This window comes from Penicillium mononematosum (genome assembly GCF_028829835.1).
Source record: "Penicillium mononematosum strain IBT 11891 chromosome Unknown utg000002l:1.0-8112719.0:1.0-8118358.0, whole genome shotgun sequence".
NCBI classification, from domain to species: Eukaryota; Fungi; Ascomycota; class Eurotiomycetes; order Eurotiales; family Aspergillaceae; genus Penicillium; species Penicillium mononematosum.
Window position 1 is genome coordinate 4,315,542 of NW_026643272.1, and position 23,027 is coordinate 4,338,568.

Genomic DNA, 23,027 nt, shown 5'->3' on the forward strand with positions numbered 1-23,027 from the left:
GTGTATCCGCCTGAGGCATCAACCTCAATATTGCATACATGGATAGTCACGTTCAATTCTAAATCATACCATATAGAAGTTAGTATATCTCTCAACTAGCAATTTAATTCCCCTGTCAGCTATTGTGCACTGTTGACAGTGTTATTCCACTCCGACAAATGCTCCGCTGCTGATTGGCCAAGGGATTCCGCAACATCGTACAATCCCCGAACTTCACCAACTTTCTTCTTTCACCCATCCGCCTTAACTATGGCTTCTCTGGGGAGCTCTCTGTCGCTATGGCGGAGCGCTGCGCCTCGTTTAGCCAAGGACTTTTTCACATCCCAATGCCTCCCAAATCAGGGCTACGCAGCCAGATCGATCCGCCAATTTGGTGCCTTGCAGTTCCGCCAACCAAGCAAGATTCAATCCACACTTCTGAACAATAAGAAATTCTTCACCTCCAGTCTCAAGCGTTCAAATACTTCGCCCGCCGTTGCAGAGGCGGTCCAAGAGGGCGGCGCGAAAGCGAAATCGAGCTTCCCCAAAATTAGCGACAAGACCGTTGCCTACTGGCTTCTAGGCAGCGCGGCCAGTGTTTTTGGAATTGTGGTCTTCGGTGGTTTGACACGTCTGACAGAATCAGGGTACGTGGATTGGGCTGCTTGGTCTTCCTGGAAAGTGAGCTTCGGATGCTGACGGGACAAACTTTTGGCGCAGATTGAGCATCACCGAATGGCGACCTGTTACTGGTTCCCTCCCCCCAATGAACGCGGAACACTGGGAGGATGAGTTCGCAAAGTACCGCGCATCTCCCGAATTTCAATTGCTTAACCCCAACATGACTCTATCCGAGTTCAAGTCGATCTACTATATGGAATGGATTCACCGGCTCTGGGGCCGGTTTGTCGGAATCTCATTTGTTCTACCTGCAGTATACTTCGTCGCCCGGAAGAAGGTCTCCACGCCCATGGCGTGGCGTCTCTTCGGAATTGCTGGTCTTATTGGTTTCCAGGGTTTCCTCGGCTGGTGGATGGTCAAGTCTGGCTTGAAGGATGATCTCTTTGCTCCGGGCAGTCACCCGCGAGTGAGCCAGTATCGTCTGACTGCTCACTTGGGCGCTGCTTTCGTTTGCTACGTCGCGATGTTGTGGAACGGTCTTGCTATTTTGCGGTCGAATCGGTTGATGGCCGACCCAGCTGCTGGAATTAGCCAGCTGAATGCGCTGCGCGACCCGAAGCTGGCCTTCTTCCGCCGCTCAGTCGCTGGTATTGCTCTTTTGGTCTTCACAACTGTCATTTCAGGTGGTCTCGTCGCTGGTCTTGATGCTGGGCTTATCTATAACGAGTTCCCATGGATGGGCAAGGGACTAGCACCTCCAAAGGAGGAGCTTTTCGATGCCCGCTACTCCCGCCACGAAGACCGCTCTGATCTTTGGTGGCGCAACATGCTTGAGAATCCTTCTCTTGTTCAGCTTGACCACCGCATGCTCGCAATGACCACCTTCACCGCCATTTGCGCGTTGATGGTTTACACCCGCCGCTCCCCCACCATGAAGCGCTTCCTGCCGGCACCTGCTAGAAAGGGCGTCCACGGCGTGTTCGCGTTTGCCTGTTGCCAAGTCGGACTCGGTATTACCACTCTTCTCTACCTCATTCCTACACCGCTTGCCTCCGCCCACCAGGCTGGCAGCTTGTTCCTCCTGACCTGGGTCATGGTCCTGGGCAGCCGAATCTGGCACCCGTCGCGTACAGCTAAGCTTTTGCAGATGGCTGCGAAGGCTCGGTCCCAGCAGCTTTCTAGCACTGCCGCCTCTGCTGTGAAGAGAGTATAATAACCTTGCCTCTCGAGTGTATGAATATGTCGGCCAGGGTTGATTGTGACAGTCAATCCCCTTTGTGATTGATACCATCTCCATTCATCGGTTGACTCGAGCGCTTCTCGAGTCTTGTTGTATAACTAGCATTACTACTCATTCATTGTAAAAATACATTCGGAACTAAAACAAAGTTCATTGGTTGATTTACCTATGTCAAAATTGATATCCCAAAAGCACGCCAAGCTGTTCCTTCTTTTTCTGCTTTTCTTCTTCTTTCTCGCTTTCGTGCTCCTTTGTCCTCATCATCCATGTCTTCACACTTGTCTTCCACCATTTTCTAACATTTTCAGATCTCAGTGATATTTCCTTGCTGTCGTCTGTCTCCTCAAATCCACAGCCACTTACTCCGCCATCTTGGTAGAAGGTCTCGCAGCACGCGCAGGGTTGCGTCGAGTTATGACATACCCAATAGGCAGACCGTCCTCACCAATAGGGATATCAGACTCATTCTGAGCCCACTCCTCATCGTCAACAACCGACAACGTCATGTCAGAATCAGTAGACAAAGCATCCCCCTGCTGCTTCAAGACTCGGTTACGCGCAGGAGCCACTTTCTGTCCACCTGCAGCACCTTTCACGTCTCCGGTAGTAGTAGGCGTTCCGGTTCCGGTTCCGTTACTGAAAGATCCAAGGTCAAGCAAGGTTTGCGCTGCCCTGACTTCAGCAAACGACTTGGAAGGTTGGCGATCTTCAGTCCCATCCACTGGTGGCGAAGATACCGGCATATCGCCGCCGCCCTCGGGGACATGAGTAGCTCCAAAGGAAGCGTGTGTTCTGTCTCCGTTTCGGTCAGTCAGGCACTTGCGACAGACTTGCCAGCCGCAGTTCTGGCAGCGGGACATGCCGTTCTTGTTGCGCTTGTTGCATACATCGCACTTTGCGGTGTGGGCTGCCACTTCTGAGAAGTGGACGCCGACTCGTCGTCTCTGGGCTCGGTGGTTTGCGCCTGCGTCGCGGTTGATCCTTTGGCGGTTGATCTGCTTGTTCGGTGGTACTCGGTTTGTCGGGATTCGTCGAGGCGCGTTGGGGGAGATATTCTCCGGGGTTGATGACACCTGCGTGCTTGGAGATAGGGTCTCGCGGAGAGCCGTCTGTGCGGAGCTAAGAGTTGACTGCGTCGGGGTTGGGGATGCCTGAAGTACCTGGGTTTCCTTCGGGCGTAGAGCGAGTTGAGGGAGTTGAGGGACGAGATGGTGCTCTGTGGGATGGGCTTGTGAGCTGCACTGTGCGGAGATGTAGGATTTTGTCATCTCTTCCTTACCTCTATCCACGTTCACATTAGGTTGAAGAACCCCAGCAGAGACCTGTTGTTCGTCAGCTATACATGATACTCCCTGTGTCGTATATCTAGCATCCTGCACGCACATCTTGGTAGGTAAATCCGGGCTCTCGAAACGCCTGACTAGATATTAGAACGATATCTCGAGGGAGAAGGGAGAGACGGATGGATACAAACATTCTGGCTGGGGTCAGGTGGGACAAGCCATCCATTAGCTGGATAGGGTGGATACGGGTTGGGAAGGGTATTGATATCCTGGGGCGAAGACGAGGATCTGTTGCCTACTCCATCGTACATGTTGTTAGAAACATGCGAGCGCGGCTGGTTGCGCCTGTTGGCTTCGACAGACTCGTCCAGCTCTCGAAAAGATGGGAGATTCAAGTCTGGGATGCGAGAGAGAGGCATGGTATGGTGACCCATGATTCCAACAGAGCTGTACTCGAGTGGTACTTGATGATATTTGAAGTATTGCTTTGAGCAAAAAGGAAAGAAGACGATGGGGGATGTAAACGGAAATGAAAATGGATATGTGGTGGGTGTAGATAAAAGGCTTGGGGTTGATGAAGGTTCTCAGATGCAAGATGTATTGGGCATTGTTAAATACAGTCTCATGGGATCGGATGATGGTTTGAGGAGTGTGCCGTTTAGGGGCAAGCAAACAGGTCGGAACCCTCGAAAACATAGCATAGGTATACTTGATTAAGTGGATCAACCTCTGGTCAATCTCTTGAGGGCTAACTATCAGTGAGTCCATGGTCTGCCTTCTGCCCAAGAGATATCTGCTTTACCTTGATATCAACCGATTTAAATTGAGATACAACGAAGGATTTTGTTCGAAATTTGATTGTATCGCCTAGATATTCTTGAGAACCTATTTTATCTGCTGCATTTGTCATAAAACAGAGAAAATTGCATGCAACCCCCAGGACGCATCACACATCAATAGTATCGCCCTCTTCTCGGAAAATCATGTTATTTTATTCATTTGTGGGCTGTATAGTCATTGTCAGTGATATCGGCTCGTGGAAATTTGCTGATATTAATAACATACGGATTCCTTCCTCGGGGCTGGGCTCAATACCGGCGACTTCGGCAGCAGTCTTCGGTTCGGCGGCGGTCTTGTCCTCCTTCATCATGGGGAAAGTCATCACCTCCTTGATGCTGTAGTTGTCGGTAAGGAACATGACCAGGCGATCAATTCCCATACCCCAGCCACCAGTCGGGGGCAGGCCGTACTCGAGGGATTGACAGAAATTCTCATCAATCATCTGAGCCTCATCATCACCCTGGGCCTTCTGGTTGGCCTGCTCTTCGAAGCGCATACGCTGGTCGAAGGGATCGTTCAACTCCGTGTAAGCATTTGTGATCTCTTTGGTGCTATAATTGAGTTAGCTAAACTTCCCAAATAACTGATTGGCCAATTCGGGGCAAAGCAAATTTGGAATCTACAAGTTAGGTGAGAACTTACCAAACGAAGGCTTCGAAACGCTCGCACAGACCGGTAATGTGTCGGTGTTTCTTGGCCAGTGGCGACATCATCTGGGGGTGACCAGTGATGAAAGTGGGGTTGATGCAAGTGTTCTCAATGAACTCACCCACAAGTTTGTCAAGCATGCGGGCATTGGTCTGGGGGGGGCGAGCAATCCACGTTCATCTTCTTCAGAATGCGCTTGAGGAATTCGTTGGTCTCCGCGGTGTGGAGCTGATCACCAGGAGGGAACTTTTCGCCGCAGGCCTCCTCCAAAGCAGGCATCATCTCCACACGCCGCCAGGGCGCCTTCCAGTTCACGTTGTAGGTTTCGCCAGACTGGGTGTGGAATACTGTCTCGTAACCTCCAGTCACGTGCTTGACCAGACCCGAAACGAGGTCCTCGGTCGTTTCCATCAGGTCGTACACATCCGCATACGCCTGGTAAAACTCACAGGTGGTGAACTCGGGATTGTGAGTAAGGTCAATTCCTTCGTTTCTTAGTTGCTTACCCAATTCGAACTGACTCGTGTTAGATGATGGGTATTGCAATGTCGGGTGTTAGAGTATAACTTACGACACGGTTTAGACCTCCAACAACTAGCATCTTGAGGTAGAGTTCGGGGGCGACACGCATGAAGAGGTTCATGTCGAGGTCATTATGGTGGGTTATGAAGGGCTTAGCTGTAGCACCACCAGCAATAGCGTTCATCAAAGGAGTCTCAACCTCAATGAAATCACGCTTTTCAAAGTACTGGCGAATGTAGGAAACAATCTTAGATCGAGTAATAAGGACATCACGTGACCGATCGTTCATAATGAGATCCAGGTAGCGCTGGCGGAAACGCTGCTCTTTGTCCTGGAAGCCGTAGTGCTCCGAAGGAATGGCGTGCAGGCAAGGGGTCAGGAGGACAACTTCAGTGGCGAAGATAGAAAGTTCACCATCGTCACGGTTCTTAGGGTTGGTTCGTCCAGGGAAACCGACGATGCCCACAATATCACCTCTGCGAAGGTGCTCGTGCTGTTCCTCGAAGGGCTTTCCGGTGGCAAATTGCGCTTGGCACATTACCTGGACCTTGACACCCTCTGAGCGGATGTCGTAGAAGTTCAGCTTGTTACCTGAGGTACGCTTGGTATAGATACGGCCAGCAACGCGAACGGTAACATCGGACTTCTGTTCGCCCTTCTGGAGACCATCGTACTCCTTAACGAAGTTGCGGAGGTCAGTGTCGACGTGGAACTTGTGTGGGTAGGGATCCGGCTGCTTGGTTTCGCGCAGCTTGTTGATCTTCTTGCAACGAATCTCGAAGTATTGCTAGAATGACACATTAATTAGCTTCACGGGAAATGGGAATTGATCCAGTCGCAAGAGCACTAACGTTAGGAGTCAAGTTGGCCTCCTCTTCCTCAGCGGATGTCTTCTTTTCAGCCTTGGGAGGAGCAGCGGCCTCCTTCTCCTTCTTCTTGGCATCCTTCTCACGCTGCTTCTGGCGTCTCTTCAATTCAGTCTTGGAGACTTTCTCGCCGGTGACCTCATCGAGAAGAAGGTTGGCAATGGAGGCCGTAGCCTCTTGAACAGGGTTGGAATCCGCCATGATGTGTGGTTACGGAGAACAAAAAGTGGGATGGTGGGATGGTGGGATGAGGGACTGGAATTTTTGGGCGGGATCGGCATGGCATGTGATTGGTCGATTCCTTACAACTCCCAACTCTCATGACTCATTCTTAATTTGACCTGACGCGCTCATAGATGGCATTGAGATATTCGTGTAAATATTACCTTCATTCAAAAATCATGTTCTAGAGTCTGGACTCTGTACTTCCCATCTTCCGTTGTTGAGCATAGTTCGCGGATACTAAATTGAGATATAGGGTTTAGGGCACGGAGATATCTACATCGGTCTGCTTCCCTAAGAATTGTAACCTCCAATAGCATTGTATTCGTGGCTGAAGCCTATTTAGATGACCATATTCCGTTTCAATACTAACATGGTAGGGATAGCCTGGCCACAACCCTGAGTAGTCGCCACAGCCTTGTTGCTGGGTACAAATGTGGGCGATACCACTGTCCATCATCGGATCACCAATAGCAACACGTACCTGCGTTACGTTGGTATAATCCTTGTAGTGACTATCTGTATTTAATGGAAAAAGCGTTTAGTTTATAGATCATGCGCAGTCAGGGAGTTGTTATTTTCACTTGTTAGGGCTAGCGTAGCTGACTCAATATCCAGGAGTACCTATCTACATACACTTCACTATGGGGTGAAATGTTCCAGTACAACTAGTAGAAAGCCCTAGTCAGTTTAGAGTGTTCTCGCTGAATTGCTGGGCAACCCTGGCACTACCAAACTGGCAGAGAAGACCCGCCGTTTGTTCGAGACACATGGGATAGGAAGGTCCAATCTATAGTTAACGAGGGATTAATGACTTGTACCTACATTGTTGGTTGTCGAGTCCTAGACTAAGCGCCATGAAGTAGAAAAGACGATAAGTGCTGCCCCGAAAATGTCATGTTTCCTACTATCTATATTCCTCCATGTATTCGTTGCCTAGCCACTGCAGGTGCTTCCTCGTATTATATGTCATATACTGTCACTCGAACCTGTATAAATTCAAATTGTGGAAATCTGGCCCGGGAGAAACAGTGCTATATGTCTCCGGAAGAAAGGCCATAATCAGTAGCACCTGATGGACACAACGTAGTGTCGACTATCTTCCATCTCTTCTTGTACCCATCGTGTACGCGAGGATCTCCGTCATCCTTTCTTTTTTCTGTCATTTACCAATCTAGTTGTTCTTTTGCTTGCTTGCTTTCTTTCTACTATCCTTATCCCCTTTTCTTTTCTATACGACCACCCTTGTTCTTCATCATCTTCCTTCATTCACCTATCTCCTCGACCTCGACCTCGCCCTTCTCCTCCGATCTGCCAACACTAGGCTATTTCTGTCTGCAGATTTTGCCACTTGGCCATCCCTTTGGCCTCTGGAATGCCTCATCTGCAGAGACTTTCACTCTTTCGGTCAACTTTGTCTTGAGAATCACGCTTGTCTCTAACTTGTGCCACGTTCATATCCTCTGAATTGCTTATCTGTTCCTTTGGGTATGTCCCACTGTGCCTCATGCCACTGCCAGTAACCTTGGGTCTCTTGCCTTCATGTGGCTAACAATCACTCCTCCAGACTTGACCATCCACTATGGGAGGCTTGATTGATCGAGTTCCGAAGTCGGAACCCAGTCCAGCCATGGGTGAGCCTGGTCTCTTCTGATAAGAAAGTCCCTTCCTGCTAACTAGTCTCTTTGTTCTTCTAGCTGGATTAGCTGTTTCAATGCCGGCGTCTCATGGCCTACCTGATACGACCTACACTCAGCCAATCCCTGGCTCCTCTCTTGATAACTTGACAATGGACATGAAGAACCTTGTGAAAAAGATCCAAGATCTCAGTCACTTGGGGATTGAGGACAGCAAGATCATGCTTCCAAAAATATGTGTCGTCGGTGACCAGAGCACCGGGAAAAGCTCCCTTATCGAGGGTATTTCCGAGATCAAGGTGCCTAGAGCCGAAGGAACCTGCACTCGATGCCCCCTGGAGATAAACCTTTCTGAAAGCGATGAAAGCTGGAAATGTGTGATCCATTTATCACGTCGCTACATCTTCGATCCGTCGAAGCGCTCGAAGATGCCTAAGAAATCAGAGCCACTAGGACCGTGGATTGCCCTTGGTGGACAGGATGATGAACATTTCATTACCTTGGAAAGCAAACAAGATGTCAAAAACGCTATCTGGTGCGCCCAGCTAGCTATCTTGAACCCTAGCACCGATTCACAGGATTTTGTCCCGGGGTCTACCGACATGGCACAGACACCTCAGGTTAAGTTTTCTCCTAATGCCGTGCGCCTGGATATCTCCGGTTCCGGACTTCCCAATCTGTCATTCTATGATCTGCCGGGAGTGATTAGCCAGGCAGAACAAGACAACGAAAGGTACCTCGTGAACCTTGTCGAGAACCTTGTCAAGGATTATGTTTCTCAAGAGCATTGTATCGTACTCCTCACACTGCCCATGACAGATGATGCGACAAATTCCAGTGCTGCTCGTCTTGTCCGCGATATCAAGGGCGCAAAGGAACGCACCCTTGGGGTGTTGACCAAACCCGATCGTCGGCCCTCTGACGAAGCATTTGACCAATGGCACGAGATTCTGGACGGAAGCAAGTTCAAACTCGGACACGGTTATTATGTCATTCGAAACAATCCCGATTCACTTGTCAGTCATGCCCAAGCTAGGAAGGAGGAAGAGATGTTCTTCGGCTCTTCGCTGTGGACAAGAGATCTTGCAGCCTTCGAAGACCGCTTCGGCACCAGACAACTCCAAACGGCATTGTCTGACCTTTTGATGCGCCAAATCCTAGGATCTTTGCCCTCCATTATTGCCCAGATTGATGAGAAGTCGAAGGCCATTGATGCAGAACTCAAAACCCTACCAAATCCTCCCACTGAGGATGTGCAACGAATCCTTTGGGGTAAAACTTCGGATCTTGAACGCAAGATTCATGAGCTGTTTGATGGGACCCCTAGTATCGAGAACGGCTCTTCCCAGCGAAAGCCGCTGCAAGAGCAGTGGAACAAAATTGTTATGGATCTCCAAACCGCACTTGCAAAGACGCGTCCCATCTTGGACGTTGCTGCACAGAAAGACCTTGAGGATTTGGCCGAAGTTGTGGACTCAGATTGTGAGATGAAGATCGTGGGCGTCAGCACGTCAACACCAAAGAAAAGAAAGTCGCCTGCGGACGGTACTCCCTCATCGGAACCGGCAACTCCGAGAAGGACTGTCTACTGCACTTCACACTTCGAAGGGTTGAAGCCTGCAAGAATTACTTTGAAACAGCTCACTGAGCTGAAAATCCGCTCAAACACAGTTGGTGTCCCCAACCAGCTCGATCCCCGTGCAATTGAAAACCTGAATAAACGGAGCGTTGAGCATTGGGAAAGGCTCATGAAGATTTTCCTGAAGGCTACGCATAGCCTTGTTCACAGCATGTTATGTACAGCTCTCGAAGACGAGTTTACCCAATACCAGCAGACTGGGTTGTATAAGGAGCTCAGGAGAATCCTGAAAGAATTTATGAGCAAGCTTCGCGAAGTTCACCTGGAGTTAGAGATGGATTACTGCAAGTCTGAGCGCGAAATACCATTTACAATGGCACAAGGCCAGCATCAGGTATTGATGCAGCATGCCTCAAATGTGCTGAGAGCTCGTCGATTCAATGCTCGAGCTAGTTGCTGGCTTAAAATCCGGGGCCATGATATGAACGACGAGCGGATTTCCGAGAAGATCAGGAAAGTCCAACCAGAACAACTTGGGCCTGACAGATACTGCCAAGAACTTGACATGATGGCTGTAAGTTTTCTGGGGGAGATTTTTTGACATTCACTAATTGTGATCATAGAGCTCGCTGGCTTACTACGATATCGCATCTTCTCGTTTCCTAGACGTCTTGTGTCAGTCTACGCATATGAAGTTGTTCCGGGCTTGCCGTGGAAGTCTCGTCAACACACTTCGTGACGACCTGGAGATCTTCGGTGATAACGGTGAGCATACATTTACCTGTGTCGAATACGAAGTTGGAAAATGTTGCTAATAGGTACCTTAGGTCGTGCCCGCTGCCTTGACCTCATGACTGAGGACCCCGAACGGCAGCATCGCCGCGCTCAATTATTGAAGGAGCGAGAGAAGTTTAGCAAAGCCCAAGAGTGGCTGGACTCTGTCCGGGATTCAGATGTGGAAATGGAAGACTCTGACCACACTGCTTTTCCAGACATCAAAGAGGATTGGTAGATTCCAAAATTGTCGTCTCCTGCGATCCTCATAATTTTGCTACTTACACTGTTGCCGAATGAGCCAAATGTGGGCTTGAAGTGGTTGTTCTCAGGGTGTGAATGTGAACTTCAATGATGTTTTTGAGTGTGATGGAGTGATGGAGATATGGATCAAATGGGAAATTGTAACAATGAAAAAGAAAACCAAATGAATAGCCAAGCAAAATACAAAACAATCTTCAGATTAACATCAATTGACAACAATCTATGTACTGAAGCAGGCGGTTTATTCAAGCTATTTCCGCGGCCATTCGTCAACCTTCGAAAGACACGGGACAGCAACAATGTATTTTAACTACGTTCTAATCAGTTTATGCATCTTTCTTTTGATGGCCATTTTCAGTGCCTATAATAAGCCTGCGAGGAAATGCTAGTAGTATACTGTGTACTAAAGTTGTTCACCCCAGTGAGTGAAGTGTTCTGGATGCTGCTATTGCTCGAGGGAATTGGAGTAGTAAGGTAATATCGGCTTCAAAGTGAAGCTTCTGCCCAGGCTTATAAAGACTATCTATGCGACAAAATCCTGCGTGCAATGTCCAACTGTAGCCCAAGCACAAAGTCCATTTAACTGAGATGGCACGTAGAATCTTGTCAGACAAATTTTCTTTTCCTTTCTCATGCAGAAGTTAGATGATTATCCAATACATAATATTTGGGCTACGTACAGAAAGCAAGGAATTGCCTCTGCAAGTCGACTAGCACATTTTATAGTCCCCAATCTATGTTTCGTACGCGGAACCACCTTGGTATACAATTCGCTTTAGCCTGCATTATAAGATACCTTTGGCACCTGCGAACAGAATGAAAGGAAGCTTAATAGTTGGCATCATGAATTGTAACGGGAGCGACCCTAAGTAGTATATGGTAGAAGGAAACTGCTTTCCCCGGAACCCGCTCAAGTAAAGCCGAAAGTGACCGGAAAGGCCCAAAGTACATGGTCGTGGTGTCCGTATTAACGAAAGCTCTCGCGAGGATAATTGCTAAAGGAAAGGGGTTACCAACTAGAAAACAAGGAAACTTGACGGTCGAGAGGATCAAGGGAAGGTATATAATTGTGGTCAGACAAAGGTTGAATAGATTAAATCATCTAGCTCCCAATCATTCTCCTCCATCTTCTCGGCAATAATCTTGTCACTGCCAAAGTCCACCCATGGACTCGCAGCAAGCAGACCAGGAGAAGTTTAGTCTTTGGGAACAGCTCATCTCCCAGGCCTTTACCTGTCCACTCTTGCTAGGTAGACACTCCGACAATTTGTGGATAATTGCTCTTATTCGCAAAGACTATCCCACTTCCATCGGTCCCCAGCTTTCCCCTTATCTTTCCGACCAGCTTTCCTAAACATGGCCTTGCTTCGCTTTTGGTAGCAATTGCCACAGATAATGCGATCCCAGGTGACACCGCTGTCATCGATGCGTTCGAGGGATGTTTTGCCGAGTGTAGTCCACCTCTTTGCGTATAAAACATGACAATGTTACTCTTCGCAAGACTTCTACGCACTGTCCGACGTATAGCTGAAGCCATTCCCGGTCTCGACTATCAGTGATAAAGTCCAAGTATCCCATAGGGGTCGCCCAGGATCCGTCTTCGCACCTGATTTCGAAGACCTTCAGGTGTGTGGCCGTGATCCCGAAGGATCCACGATATCGACTCGTCAAATTACACATTTTACATACCCACTCTCTTAATTTGGGATGCCAGGGGCATTCAAACCTCCAAACTTTGTTGGAAAGTGGCTTGAGGATCTTCAAGCAAACGAGGGTCTCCTTGGCATCGAAGTGGAAGGGAGTGTGTAGAACTTGGCTCTGACGTCCCACTTCTGGAAAGGACGATGGCAATGCCAGCAATCGTTCCTATCCCTGCTCTTTCGCCAGTACTCGTCCGAGTTCCTCTCTTTCCAACACGACAAGCATGTTGAGGCTGACTTCCAAGCAGGAAGGTTGGTCCCTCCCCAAATTGAACACGTACAATTTACGTAGTTGTTCTGCTTGGCTTCCTTGTCAACATCCCTCTTATGTTTCATAGCACAAACTGAGCACCAACCTTCCCCAGTCTTTTGTCCCTTCGCGTCGTAGGAAAGTACCATCGCACGTTCAGGTCTTTTGCGCCACTTCCCGCACATTGGTTTTCTCTCTTCGGCTAGTCGACCAACTTGGTTCTTTGACCAGTAGCATGATGCCATTTGCTCGGACAAGCAAACAGGCCACTTGGTATCCACATATGGAATATCAATCTCCCCTAAGTGCCCTGAGAAAATCCCAATCTGCCGGTACGGTGGAACAAGCGCATGTACCCCGGATATAGCAGTAGACATACATGACTTTCGTGCCACTAGGTGAATGTCGCGTAAATCCTTGCTGTCAATTCTCTTGGACAGAGCAGTATGGTCGACACAGCGCCCAGGAACACGCCTTTTGACTTGAGCCTAATCAAGGGTACAACAAGGTCTGACCGAAGTGGTATTTGTAACGCCCCCTCTCAAGGTGACTCGTCTGAAGCGTTAAATGATGCATGAAGCAAGGAAGTTAAAGAGAGGGGTTGTGAACCGGACAGTTCGTCGCCTCCATCGCCCTCATTGAGTTTGGCTGCAAGAACTTGATCACCTGCTCATGCGCTTTGCCAGGCATGATTCGGTATAAAACTTGCTCGTCGGTGAAAGTGGCCCTCGATCTTTTTTTGTTTTGTTGGAGTCGCTGAATTCCTTACTGCTCGAGGCCAGAGCTCAAGAGATTGTGGGTACATAGTTTGGCACTTGCATTTATCGTATGCTGGACGCGAGCAATCTTCTTCCGGCTTGGGGTAGGTTGTGGGCAAAAGACTGTTATGTTTTTATCCGGGACCCGGCTCCCTGGTTATTGTTTTCGAATGGCGGTGACCCTTTGGGTGTGCTTGTGGCGGGGTATGGGGTCAGTAGAGCTCTATTCGACCGGTCGCTGGCTAAATCGTCGAATTTGGTGATTGGAGTGGCTGCAACTGAGTGTAGTCGATCATATAGAGTGTTGATGGAAGGTCGACAATTGATTGGTCAAGGTATGATGGTGGCTCGGAGATGGACGAATGAGGTATCGAGACAGGATCTCGGCAGTGGGGTAGCGATCTCTTATTGGTGCAGAGACAACGGCAGTGGGGTGGTGCGTATGCGGCACCAGGAAGGTGTTGGAGATGCAGTTAGAAGCTTCATCCGAGAGAGACAGTCATAAACTGAGTGGAGGTAGATGTGAAAGCACCGTATAGCAGGATCCAAAAATATCAAGTGTGTTGAAGCGAGAGGAAACTTCTGAGAGGAACTTTGAATATGTTGTACATGACAGGGAGCAAACGGCATAGGTCATATGACCTTTAACAAAAAGGATCGGGTGAGATAAAAGCAAGGAATGAGGTAAACATTGGATCGAAGTGAAATGAATGTGAGAGCAAAGTAAGAGTAAGGCCAGAGCAAGGTGGTAGCAAAATGAGAGTAATCAATCAGAATGGTTCATACTCTGGGGTTGTAGCTCGGGAAATGCGTACTACAAACTTCAGTGTTGGAATGTGGTAGAGCGGTAGAGATATACACCAAGGGAAAAGCATAAAGATGAATGGCAAACAGAGTGAGTAGAGTAAAAATACAAAGACTAAGGAAATTGTATAGATTAACATCAATGGAAAGCAGTCCATATATATTCACAGCAAAGCTTGCACTTTCATAGAGGCCAGCCATATTGGCAAACAAGCACTCAGTCTGCCACTGAGAAGGCATCCATATAGGATGGGATAATCTCAATATTAACATCAATTGATAGCAAAATATGTACATGGAGGGGTGATTGAATTCATAGATATTGCCAACATTGGAAAATAGCATCTTTAAATGACACCAATTTCCCCGAATCTAGGAGACCAAGTCGAATACAAAACGAGATAATTGTCCAACTTGATACACCAGGGTGGACAGAGAGTAGATACAAAAACTTCATAAATGTCTCGCTATATGCCATTGATCTAATTCGGTTATATGCCGTTCCTTCTATATATCTATGGACGTGGACGGCCCTCATGCTCTTGCTAACTGGCTAATTATCTCAAGGTCCCGAAATTCCTCTTTTCTTGTGTACATATGACAGTATCTTCAAACCCACGTAGGTAGAGTATCTATTTATGTGGTAGCTATTTCAAATGCAATAACATGAGGGTTGCCCTGCCTGCATAGGGCTCTCCTTACCCTGTCCCTATATATATCTCATCAACGTCTGGCCTTACTCGAGACTGGGTATCTGGTGATGGACTACATTGGCAACTCAAAGGTCCAAATGCTTTCAGAAACATGGGATAAAGACCGCTATAAGCAAGCCAAAAGAACAAACCTCTTTCGTGGGCTTTCACGTATGATGCTTTCATTAAGTCAGATACCACTCCCCCGTATATGATCATGGACCCTAGACTCAAATGGAGCTTTGCTACTTTCTAATCGACCTCTCACCCTTCGACTCCACCAATTAGAGAACGGCGGAATTCCGACCAATATCAGCCGAAGCCTGACCTACTTAGTAGCGGACGCATACTACCTCGATCTTTTGTCTTATTATGATAGTCGGATACGGCATCAACCAAACTCTATAAGCGATGCGGAGGATGGCCGAGCCTAGATAGTAAGATTGACGATAATGAAAGCGCTCCTACCTCATTTTTCTAATAAAGAGCTCCGAGAAGGGCCCTTCCTCTTCAGACTGGCCGATCTCCATCCTAGCAACATACTCGTTGACAGTGATTGGAATATCAAATTTGTGATTGATCTTGAATGGGTATGTTCACTACCTGCGGAGACGTTGCACCCTCCATACTGGTTGACCGGCTGTTCAGTCGATGAACTAACAGAGGAGCATCTTGAAACCTTTAGTAAGGCCTACGAAGAGTTTGTTGGTGTTTTTGAGGAGGAAGAAAAACAGACTCCTCCTATCAACAATGACCATTCTTATAGGACAAATCTTATGAGAAATGATTGGCAAGTCGGAAACTTTTGGTATTTCCATGCTTTGGACAGTCCGAAAGGTCTATTCAACCTCTTCTCTCAACGTATTTACCCCCTTTTTGCACCTTCTTATCAGTCAAAAGACGATTTTGCACGGGTTGTGTCGGACTTCTGGGCTCCTGATGTTGAAAAAGTGCTCACTGCAAAGCTCCATGATAAGGAGGAGTATGAAAAGTCGCTTCGCCAAAGGTTTGAGGATGCTGTTGCTAGTAACGAAGATCAGAATTCGGAGCATTAGATGGTTTCGCATGTTTCTAACTTGACAAGGACGAATGTATCATAAATGCATGTGGATATTGCGAGGGGGTTTCAAGAGCAGCCAGAAGATGTATATAATCTATGCTTAAATGGAAACTTGAGCGAGAATGCGAACGAGATTCAGTGAACGGTGTATGCTGCAAAGAATATTATTTGCGCATACCTTGGCCCAAGCCCTAACTGTCAGATTGTATAGGAACAGACTGCCAATGAAGGGCACGTCATTGAGGTTATCAAGACCCCAGTACTCCACAACTGTTGAAATGGTCAGGTATTGCAAGAATAGTCATCAGCAAGGGGTAGATATATATAGTATCAAAATCAAACTGTCCATCGCATAAATGAGACAAAATCAGCGAAGCATTGAAATGTCTAAGACCGAAAGGAGTAAAATGTTGTCAGGTGCCCCACCGAAAGCGTCGGCTTGGCGTTTTTGGAAGCTTCAGGGTCTCTCTGGCCTTTTGTTCTTATAATCCTAGTCCTCACATCCCCTTGCATACCGTCATGCTTCATATACCAATGCGTGAAAATCACAGTGCTCAGGCTTCCACCAAGGCCGTGATCTTGGTGAGTACTGGAATCATCACGAATAAACAATGACTGACACCTTGTCCACAGGTCGGAGGCCCCTCAAGAGGCACTCGGTTCCGCCCATTGTCGCTCGATGTGCCCAAGGTATGCATCTGCATCTCATTTGATCGTCCATATGGATCTGCGCTGGATAATAATTAACATCGCAATTCCCATAGCCCCTATTCGAAGTCGCCGGCCACCCCATAATCCACCACTGCCTCAAGGCGGTGGCCAAGGTCCCCGATGTTCGCGAAGTGATTTTGGTCGGATACTATGATGAAAGTGTATTCCGCGATTTCATCAAGGATGCCTCGAAGGAATTCCCCCAGCTCCGCATCCTCTACCTACGGGAGTACACAGCGTTGGGCACCGCAGGTGGGCTGTACCACTTCCGTGATGCGATCCTCAAGGGCAAGCCCGAGCGGCTGCTCGTGCTGAACGCCGATGTCTGCTGCTCATTCCCGCTGGGCGAGATGATGCGACTATTTGAGGAGAAGGACGCCGAGGCTGTGATCCTGGGTACACGCGTATCGAACGACACCGCAACGAACTTCGGATGCATCGTGTCCGATTCGCACACCAAGCGTGTGCTGCACTACGTCGAGAAGCCCGAATCGCACATCTCCAACCTGATCAACTGCGGCGTCTACCTCTTCGCTACCGAGTGCATCTTCCCCGCCATCCGCAGCGCCATCAAGCGCCGCACCACCCGCCCCCGCCTCCTCTCCTACCCCTCCTCCGACAACCTGGAGTCCTCCTTCATCGCCACCGGAGACGACGAGGACGCCGAGAAGAGCGAGGTCCTCCGTCTGGAGCAAGACATCCTCTCCGATCTCGCCGACAGCAACCGCTTCTTCGTCCACGAAACCAAGGACTTCTGGCGCCAGATCAAGTCCGCCGGCTCCGCCGTGCCCGCCAACGCCCTGTACCTCCAAAAGGCATTCCAGGCTGAGTCCCCTGAACTCACTGCCCCCTCCGCCACCATCGTGCCTCCGGTCTACATCCACCCCACTGCCTCCATCGACCCCACCGCCAAGCTCGGTCCGAACGTCTCGATCGGCCCGCGTGTCGTGGTCGGCGCCGGTGCCCGTATCAAGGACTCGATCGTCCTTGAGGACTCCGAGATCCGCCACGACGCCTGTGTCATGCACTCGATTATCGGCTGGAGCAGCCGTGTCGGTGCCTGGGCTCGCGTGGAGGGCACACCCATTCCCGTGGGCAGCCACTCTACCAGCATTGTCAAGCAGGGTATCAAGGTGCAGAGCATTACCATTCTTGGCAAGGAGTGTGGCGTTGGCGATGAGGTCCGCGTGCAGAACTGCGTGTGTCTGCCTTACAAGGAGCTCAAGCGGGTATGTATTCTTTCTTGTTTTATTTTATATGTGCCATTAACTAACAATTCCTATAGGATGTCTCCAACGAGGTCATTATGTAAACTGAGTTTTGGTCATCTTTGGTCGAAATTTACCCTGATCTTCTCGTTGATACGGCTTCATTGTCGGGTTTGTCTCATCTCATCTTATCTTATGGTTGGATGGTTATTTGCTTCGTGAGCGCAGCCGATCTAAGGATCTTTTTGTTTTAATCTATCTAGAACGAACCCAAAATGGAAGAGTCGTTGGATTTCTCGTATTGCTATCTGCTATACTAGTGTTTTTATTTCCCCATGAACATATCCCAGTAATTGATCCCTCGAAACGCCATACAGATTCCGTGTCATGAACCCAAAACACCCGAATATGAACCCTGAGATGCACCCCAGATAAATATCGTAAAATCCCGCTTGCTGTCGTCAAATCGAAGAAGGACAAAGAAAAGTATCCCCAAGCACCAAAGAATCACTCAGCGATACATGGCAGGGTCATACCCGTATTCTGAGCCGGCCTCTGCTGCCCACCCTGATCATAAGCACTAAAGCGCACTCTGGGCGCACCACGGTGACTCATACCAGGCGCAGTATCGTAATAATTCTGCGCCTCACCAGCATGCGCATACTCCAAATTGTGCCCGTAACCCGGCGGTCCCTGTCCATGGGCACCAGACATCGCAGGGGGCACATTATCATAATCATGCAAGGCAGGTGTAGACTCGCTGTGCCGCTCATCCATCTTGACATCAAAGGCGCCCGAATCATCAAGACCCGGTTGAGATCCCATGGCGTCGTAGACGCCGAGACGGGTCTGGCGACGACGGACAATCACGTCCAGCCAGACGGCGGCGATGTAGCTGACCAGGCCAATGGCGGTGAATGTGAAGAGGGTTTTGTAGCTTCGACATACGGAGATGCCGGTTGAGTTGCCCCAGTAGGTTGTTGTGCAGGCTGTTGTTATTGTGCTTGCTAGGCTCCAGCTCAGCAGGCCTAGGGATAGTGCCCAGAGGATTGTTAGGAGGATGTTGAGTGAGATGGAGAGTTTTGTTGATAGGCCGCAGCTGCAGTGGATTATTGAGGTTAGGATGATGTTGAGGAGGGAGAGGCCTGCTGAGACGAAGAGCTGGTGGGATTTGTTAGTGTTTATATTTATTTGGGAGGGATAGTTGGATGTTTACTTACGACGAGGAATGAATATGGGAGTTTGTAGCCATCGGCGTGGAGGTGGTAGGTAAACACTGCCAAGATCACGCCTACCACGAGTGAGGAGAGGGCGATTAGGAAGCGGATGAGATGGAATGGCAACGGCGGGTACGCCGATGGTTTGACTGAGGGTGATCGCATGGCGAGAGATGTTGGAGATGTGAAGATGGAAGAAGAGGAATCTGCCAAAGAAACCCCTACAATCAACAACTTCATGATCGGCGCTCCACTTTGACACGTTTGGGGCTGCGTCATGGCGCTATTTTTATATTATTTTCGGCGCATCTTCGTATAATGTCTGGTATAGATTGTTTCAAATAAGAAATTGACTAAATTAAATTACGGAGATGTTTCAAACGTAATATCAAGATCCAGATGTCGGCTTCAATATCCCCTTCTTTAATAGCTGAAATCCTCATAAACCACATTCTTGCCCACCAGCCAATTTAGAACCATCCGCTTCAAGGCAACACCCGCGCAGAGGTACCAAACATCAGCTAGCGCAAGGTCTAAGTCCCCAGCCTGCATGTGTCGTCGTATCATTTGAACCCCAGACGACTCAATGCCGTCCCACATCTGCCGATCGGCTCCATCGAGCTCCACATTGGTGATAAACAAAGTCGTTGATAGGGGCAACTGTGGCCACCGCTGGAAAACATCATGCACGAGCCCCAGATCATTCATTGAAATTGACCAGAATAATCGCAGCTGGGAGATATCCAACTCTGGAAGCTGTGCGAGTAGGGGTGTGATGCCAATGCCGCCCGCCACGTAGGGGACAATGGACTTTCCAGACACACGGAAGCTTCCCCCGAATCCCTTGAGCGGTACTTCTAGGCCAGCTCGCTCATTTACTTGAGATAGATATCTAGTAACGGGACCATGTCGTCGAACCATGATCTCGAATTGATCGGTGGGTATATTGCGACCGGGGTATGAAGACACGGTAAAGGTTCGAACATAGTCATCGTTTAGGCTGGTTGGATCGTCATCTCGCATGTGGGTATAGCCCATATTCAGCTCGTCTTCAAATGACAGTGTGACATATTGTCCTGCACTCCATGAAAGCGGTTTGCGGCCGGAGATGCGGAACCGATACCGTTGGATGGATGGTGTAATGTTTTCTTTTTTTATTAACGTTGCCAATGCATCCGAACCACTATCTTCTCTGGTGCCAGGGACATGTTTTTCGTTGACGAGATATCGGACGCTAGGGTTGTATGGAGAGGGATCTCCGGCCTCGCCACGAAAGCTCAACCCGTTTTCAACAAAGAGTGCAGCAGCAATGGTGACTCGCACGGCGAGGTTTGACCTTGGCAGGATAGCAGCTGCGTCTTTCCCAACTAATATCTCGGTCGATCCAGTGAAATAAAGGACGTTGCCGTTCTCAAAATCGGGAACAGCAAAACCAGCCAGCGGGGTGGTCTCTAAATTCCCCAGCGTTTGATAGTGTCTATTCCCCGAGTACTCAGGATAAACAATAACAGCACCGATAGCATTGTTTGATTCAACACGCATAAATCCTGGCGGACCACCACGGATATTTGTGTCCATAGTTGTTGCTTGATGCGATGAGGATACGAACATAGTATCCGCACGAGAGAGTAGCTCAACTGCAGTAGGACTCAATTGTGGCGAGTCGGAGATCAACTTGGGTTCAGGCTGCGCAGGTACAATACGCTTCTTATTCAAGTATTTGGGGCAGTTCCCAAGGCTCTCTTCAATGTGGACAACAACCTGTGCCTGTCCTGCGTCTCCGTCAGACAGTGAACCCTTCACCATCCTGCCATACAGCTTCACTCTCCGACGATTCTCCAAATCTATCGCAAGTCCCGAAACCATCTTTCCTGTGTATGCATCGGTCTGGTTGCCGGTCAATAATGCCTGCACAACGGGGTCGTATTTGGTGTCCACTTGTGTCTGAAGCCCGATTAGCGATTCGGCAACTGGTACTGCAAAGCCAGCTGTGCCGCCCCATATCGTTGACCATGGCCGGCCTTTGGAATCTAATGTACCTAGGGCAAGTAGCGGTGACTGTTGAACAAGAGATGCAGCTCCCGCGCTCAGGTACGGGGCAGTCGGGTTGTCGCCGTGAGGGACTCGAAGCAAGTGGTGTAATCTCTCCTCGCCCTCGTGCCAGGGCACAGTATTTGTTAGCAGTGAGGTCATCGAGTAGGGAGACTGGAGATATTGGAAAGCTAAGAGACCTCCCATGTTGAAAGCAAGAGAGAACGTAGGTATCTCAAGGGTGGGGGTTGTTCATCGCGTCATCCTGCCCTGCCCAGGCCCTGGAGATGACAGGGGCATGTATGTGTACCTGGAAGCTCCACGAATAGTTTCTATGTGACATATCTCTGTAACTATTTAGGATGAATCAATTTCCTTTCTAATAATGAGATTATCCTAGAGTGCGCGACAATGTGGTGTTCTAAATAGCCTTTTAGTTGGCATAGTTCAGGAATATATATCGCAATGTCACTCTCTCGAAGCTCCCAAGCCACCCAAAGGATTATAACTATTCCGTTATATCCCCTGCAATTATTAAATATGCATCGTTTGATGCTTAATATATCAATTTCGTAGGGCCTTAAGCTTGTATAATGACGAACCAATCAGAACTGCCCCGCCGCGTTATCGAGACTCTGCCTTCGGGGAACTTCCATTATAAAAAACAACCACCTTCACCCGATCTGCATTTCCCTTTTACAGCTCAAACTTGTACAACAAAAGCAAACAATTTCAAAGGTGTCACAGAACACAAGGGCTCTCCCCGCCCAGATTCCTCATAAAACAGCTTCCGAAAGCCTGCCAGTCCTCCATCCCCCACCATGTCGACCTACGAAAGTACGCACCCACATCACTCAAATGGAACCAGAACCTCCAAAGCTAACACCATTCCAGTCGAACACAACACTACCGACCCCTCAACAGCCCCGTCCGCGCGACGCCGCCGCCCCGACCTCTCCACCTTCTTCTCAACCCTGTCCCAGATCACTCCAGCTCCAGACCACAAACCCCATGCAGTCCCCGTCCCAGGAGATGTGAGCGCGGCATTCTTCTCACTCGCAGAGGCACTGGACATGATGCGCCGCGAGACCGATTCAGCGCCGCAGCCCGGCGCGCAAGAGGGCACTGATAACGCAGACTCAGATACCGGTCGCGATCTGCTGACCACGATGATCCAGTCGCTGCTCGCGCAGGCAGATACGCCACCGCGGGAGGTGGAAGGTGTCGACGAAGAGTTCTGCGATAGTAAGAAGCACTCCCCTAGCTCGCCGTGTCCATCAACTTCCCCCGCAATCAGTGGGGTATTTCTTTGTCGTCTACATAACTAACATCTGCATCTTTCTAGTGCTCGACCGCGTCCCCAAAGCATCCCTCAAACCTTCTGATACCTGCCCTATCTGCAACAACCCGTTCGTGGAAGATCCCTACCCGCTCGTCGTCCAGCTGCCCTGCCACCCTACACACCGCTTCGATCTGGAGTGTGTGCGGCCCTGGTTGCGGCTGCGCGGCACGTGTCCGCTTGACCGTGTCGACTTTGCGAAGCAGCTGAGAGACAAGGCGGAGGCGAAGAAGAAGCTTGTTGAGGAAGATGAGGAGGAGGAATGGGATGGCATGTATGGCTGAAGAGATCCGACATGAGACTGTGCATATATGTGCGTCTTCAACTGTCTGTGATGGATTCTACATAAAAGTATTGCCTATCTTAGCATGAGTGAATGACCGTTGCATCGATCGATCATGTACATTTCAATCAAATTGATATTGAATGTAAACTGACATATCTTGATTCTTGTGTCTACTCGAACACAAATACATAAGCTATCGAGCAGGTAAATAAAGCAAATAGGCGCGGGAAATGACAAAAAGGAGGTCAACAATGGAGTTTTAGGTATATGATCTAGGTGTCTTGGATCCAGAACTGCATTGGCACCTCCATTTCGAGTCAATACCTCGAGGCATACCTCGACGATATCCGAGTCCTTTGTCCCTTCGATGGCTTTCACAATCTAACTATTGAACTTGCTTCAAAGGACTTGGTTCTCTCTTTGACCAAAATTTAAGGCATTTTCGTTGATGTCTTTGTTCTATATCTTTGATCACATTCTTAACAAAGGGCATACA

The 23,027-nt window shown here is 48.9% G+C and overlaps 9 protein-coding genes across 9 annotated transcripts; 5 read left to right on the top strand and 4 right to left on the bottom strand.

The window, feature by feature from the left end:
- Window positions 1-249: 249 nt before the first annotated feature.
- On the top strand, window positions 250-1,813 carry cox15 (cytochrome c oxidase assembly protein cox15; the record flags this gene model as incomplete). Its single annotated transcript, XM_057290203.1, has 2 exons — window positions 250-626; window positions 700-1,813. 2 exons carry the CDS (start codon window positions 250-252, stop codon window positions 1,811-1,813), a joined length of 1,491 nt encoding a protein of 496 aa, XP_057151405.1.
- A 386-nt stretch (window positions 1,814-2,199) lies between these two features.
- N7519_003426 (uncharacterized protein) lies at window positions 2,200-3,557 on the bottom strand (the record flags this gene model as incomplete). Its single annotated transcript, XM_057290204.1, has 3 exons — window positions 2,200-3,162; window positions 3,224-3,256; window positions 3,315-3,557. The coding sequence occupies 3 exons, from the start codon at window positions 3,555-3,557 to the stop codon at window positions 2,200-2,202; spliced, it is 1,239 nt and encodes a 412-aa protein (XP_057151406.1).
- A 557-nt stretch (window positions 3,558-4,114) lies between these two features.
- Window positions 4,115-6,200, bottom strand: N7519_003427 (lysine--tRNA ligase KRS1; the record flags this gene model as incomplete). The annotated part of the gene is made up of 5 exons (XM_057290205.1): window positions 4,115-4,514; window positions 4,606-4,727; window positions 4,786-5,127; window positions 5,183-5,920; window positions 5,985-6,200. The coding sequence occupies 5 exons, from the start codon at window positions 6,198-6,200 to the stop codon at window positions 4,115-4,117; spliced, it is 1,818 nt and encodes a 605-aa protein (XP_057151407.1).
- A 1,603-nt stretch (window positions 6,201-7,803) lies between these two features.
- Window positions 7,804-10,449, top strand: N7519_003428 (putative dynamin GTPase; the record flags this gene model as incomplete). Its single annotated transcript, XM_057290206.1, has 4 exons — window positions 7,804-7,855; window positions 7,919-10,011; window positions 10,061-10,202; window positions 10,265-10,449. 4 exons carry the CDS (start codon window positions 7,804-7,806, stop codon window positions 10,447-10,449), a joined length of 2,472 nt encoding a protein of 823 aa, XP_057151408.1.
- Window positions 10,450-15,131: 4,682 nt separating this feature from the next.
- N7519_003429 (uncharacterized protein) lies at window positions 15,132-15,734 on the top strand (the record flags this gene model as incomplete). The annotated part of the gene is made up of 1 exon (XM_057290207.1): window positions 15,132-15,734. One exon carries the CDS (start codon window positions 15,132-15,134, stop codon window positions 15,732-15,734), a length of 603 nt encoding a protein of 200 aa, XP_057151409.1.
- Window positions 15,735-16,258: 524 nt separating this feature from the next.
- N7519_003430 (mannose-1-phosphate guanylyltransferase) lies at window positions 16,259-17,762 on the top strand (the record flags this gene model as incomplete). Its single annotated transcript, XM_057290208.1, has 4 exons — window positions 16,259-16,321; window positions 16,373-16,429; window positions 16,504-17,679; window positions 17,736-17,762. 4 exons carry the CDS (start codon window positions 16,259-16,261, stop codon window positions 17,760-17,762), a joined length of 1,323 nt encoding a protein of 440 aa, XP_057151410.1.
- Window positions 17,763-18,165: 403 nt separating this feature from the next.
- Window positions 18,166-19,040, bottom strand: N7519_003431 (uncharacterized protein; the record flags this gene model as incomplete). The annotated part of the gene is made up of 2 exons (XM_057290209.1): window positions 18,166-18,819; window positions 18,879-19,040. 2 exons carry the CDS (start codon window positions 19,038-19,040, stop codon window positions 18,166-18,168), a joined length of 816 nt encoding a protein of 271 aa, XP_057151411.1.
- Window positions 19,041-19,298: 258 nt separating this feature from the next.
- Window positions 19,299-21,068, bottom strand: N7519_003432 (putative oxidoreductase, FAD-binding; the record flags this gene model as incomplete). The annotated part of the gene is made up of 1 exon (XM_057290210.1): window positions 19,299-21,068. One exon carries the CDS (start codon window positions 21,066-21,068, stop codon window positions 19,299-19,301), a length of 1,770 nt encoding a protein of 589 aa, XP_057151412.1.
- A 659-nt stretch (window positions 21,069-21,727) lies between these two features.
- Window positions 21,728-22,529, top strand: N7519_003433 (uncharacterized protein; the record flags this gene model as incomplete). The annotated part of the gene is made up of 3 exons (XM_057290211.1): window positions 21,728-21,743; window positions 21,801-22,151; window positions 22,252-22,529. 3 exons carry the CDS (start codon window positions 21,728-21,730, stop codon window positions 22,527-22,529), a joined length of 645 nt encoding a protein of 214 aa, XP_057151413.1.
- Between the last annotated feature and the right edge of the window lie 498 nt (window positions 22,530-23,027).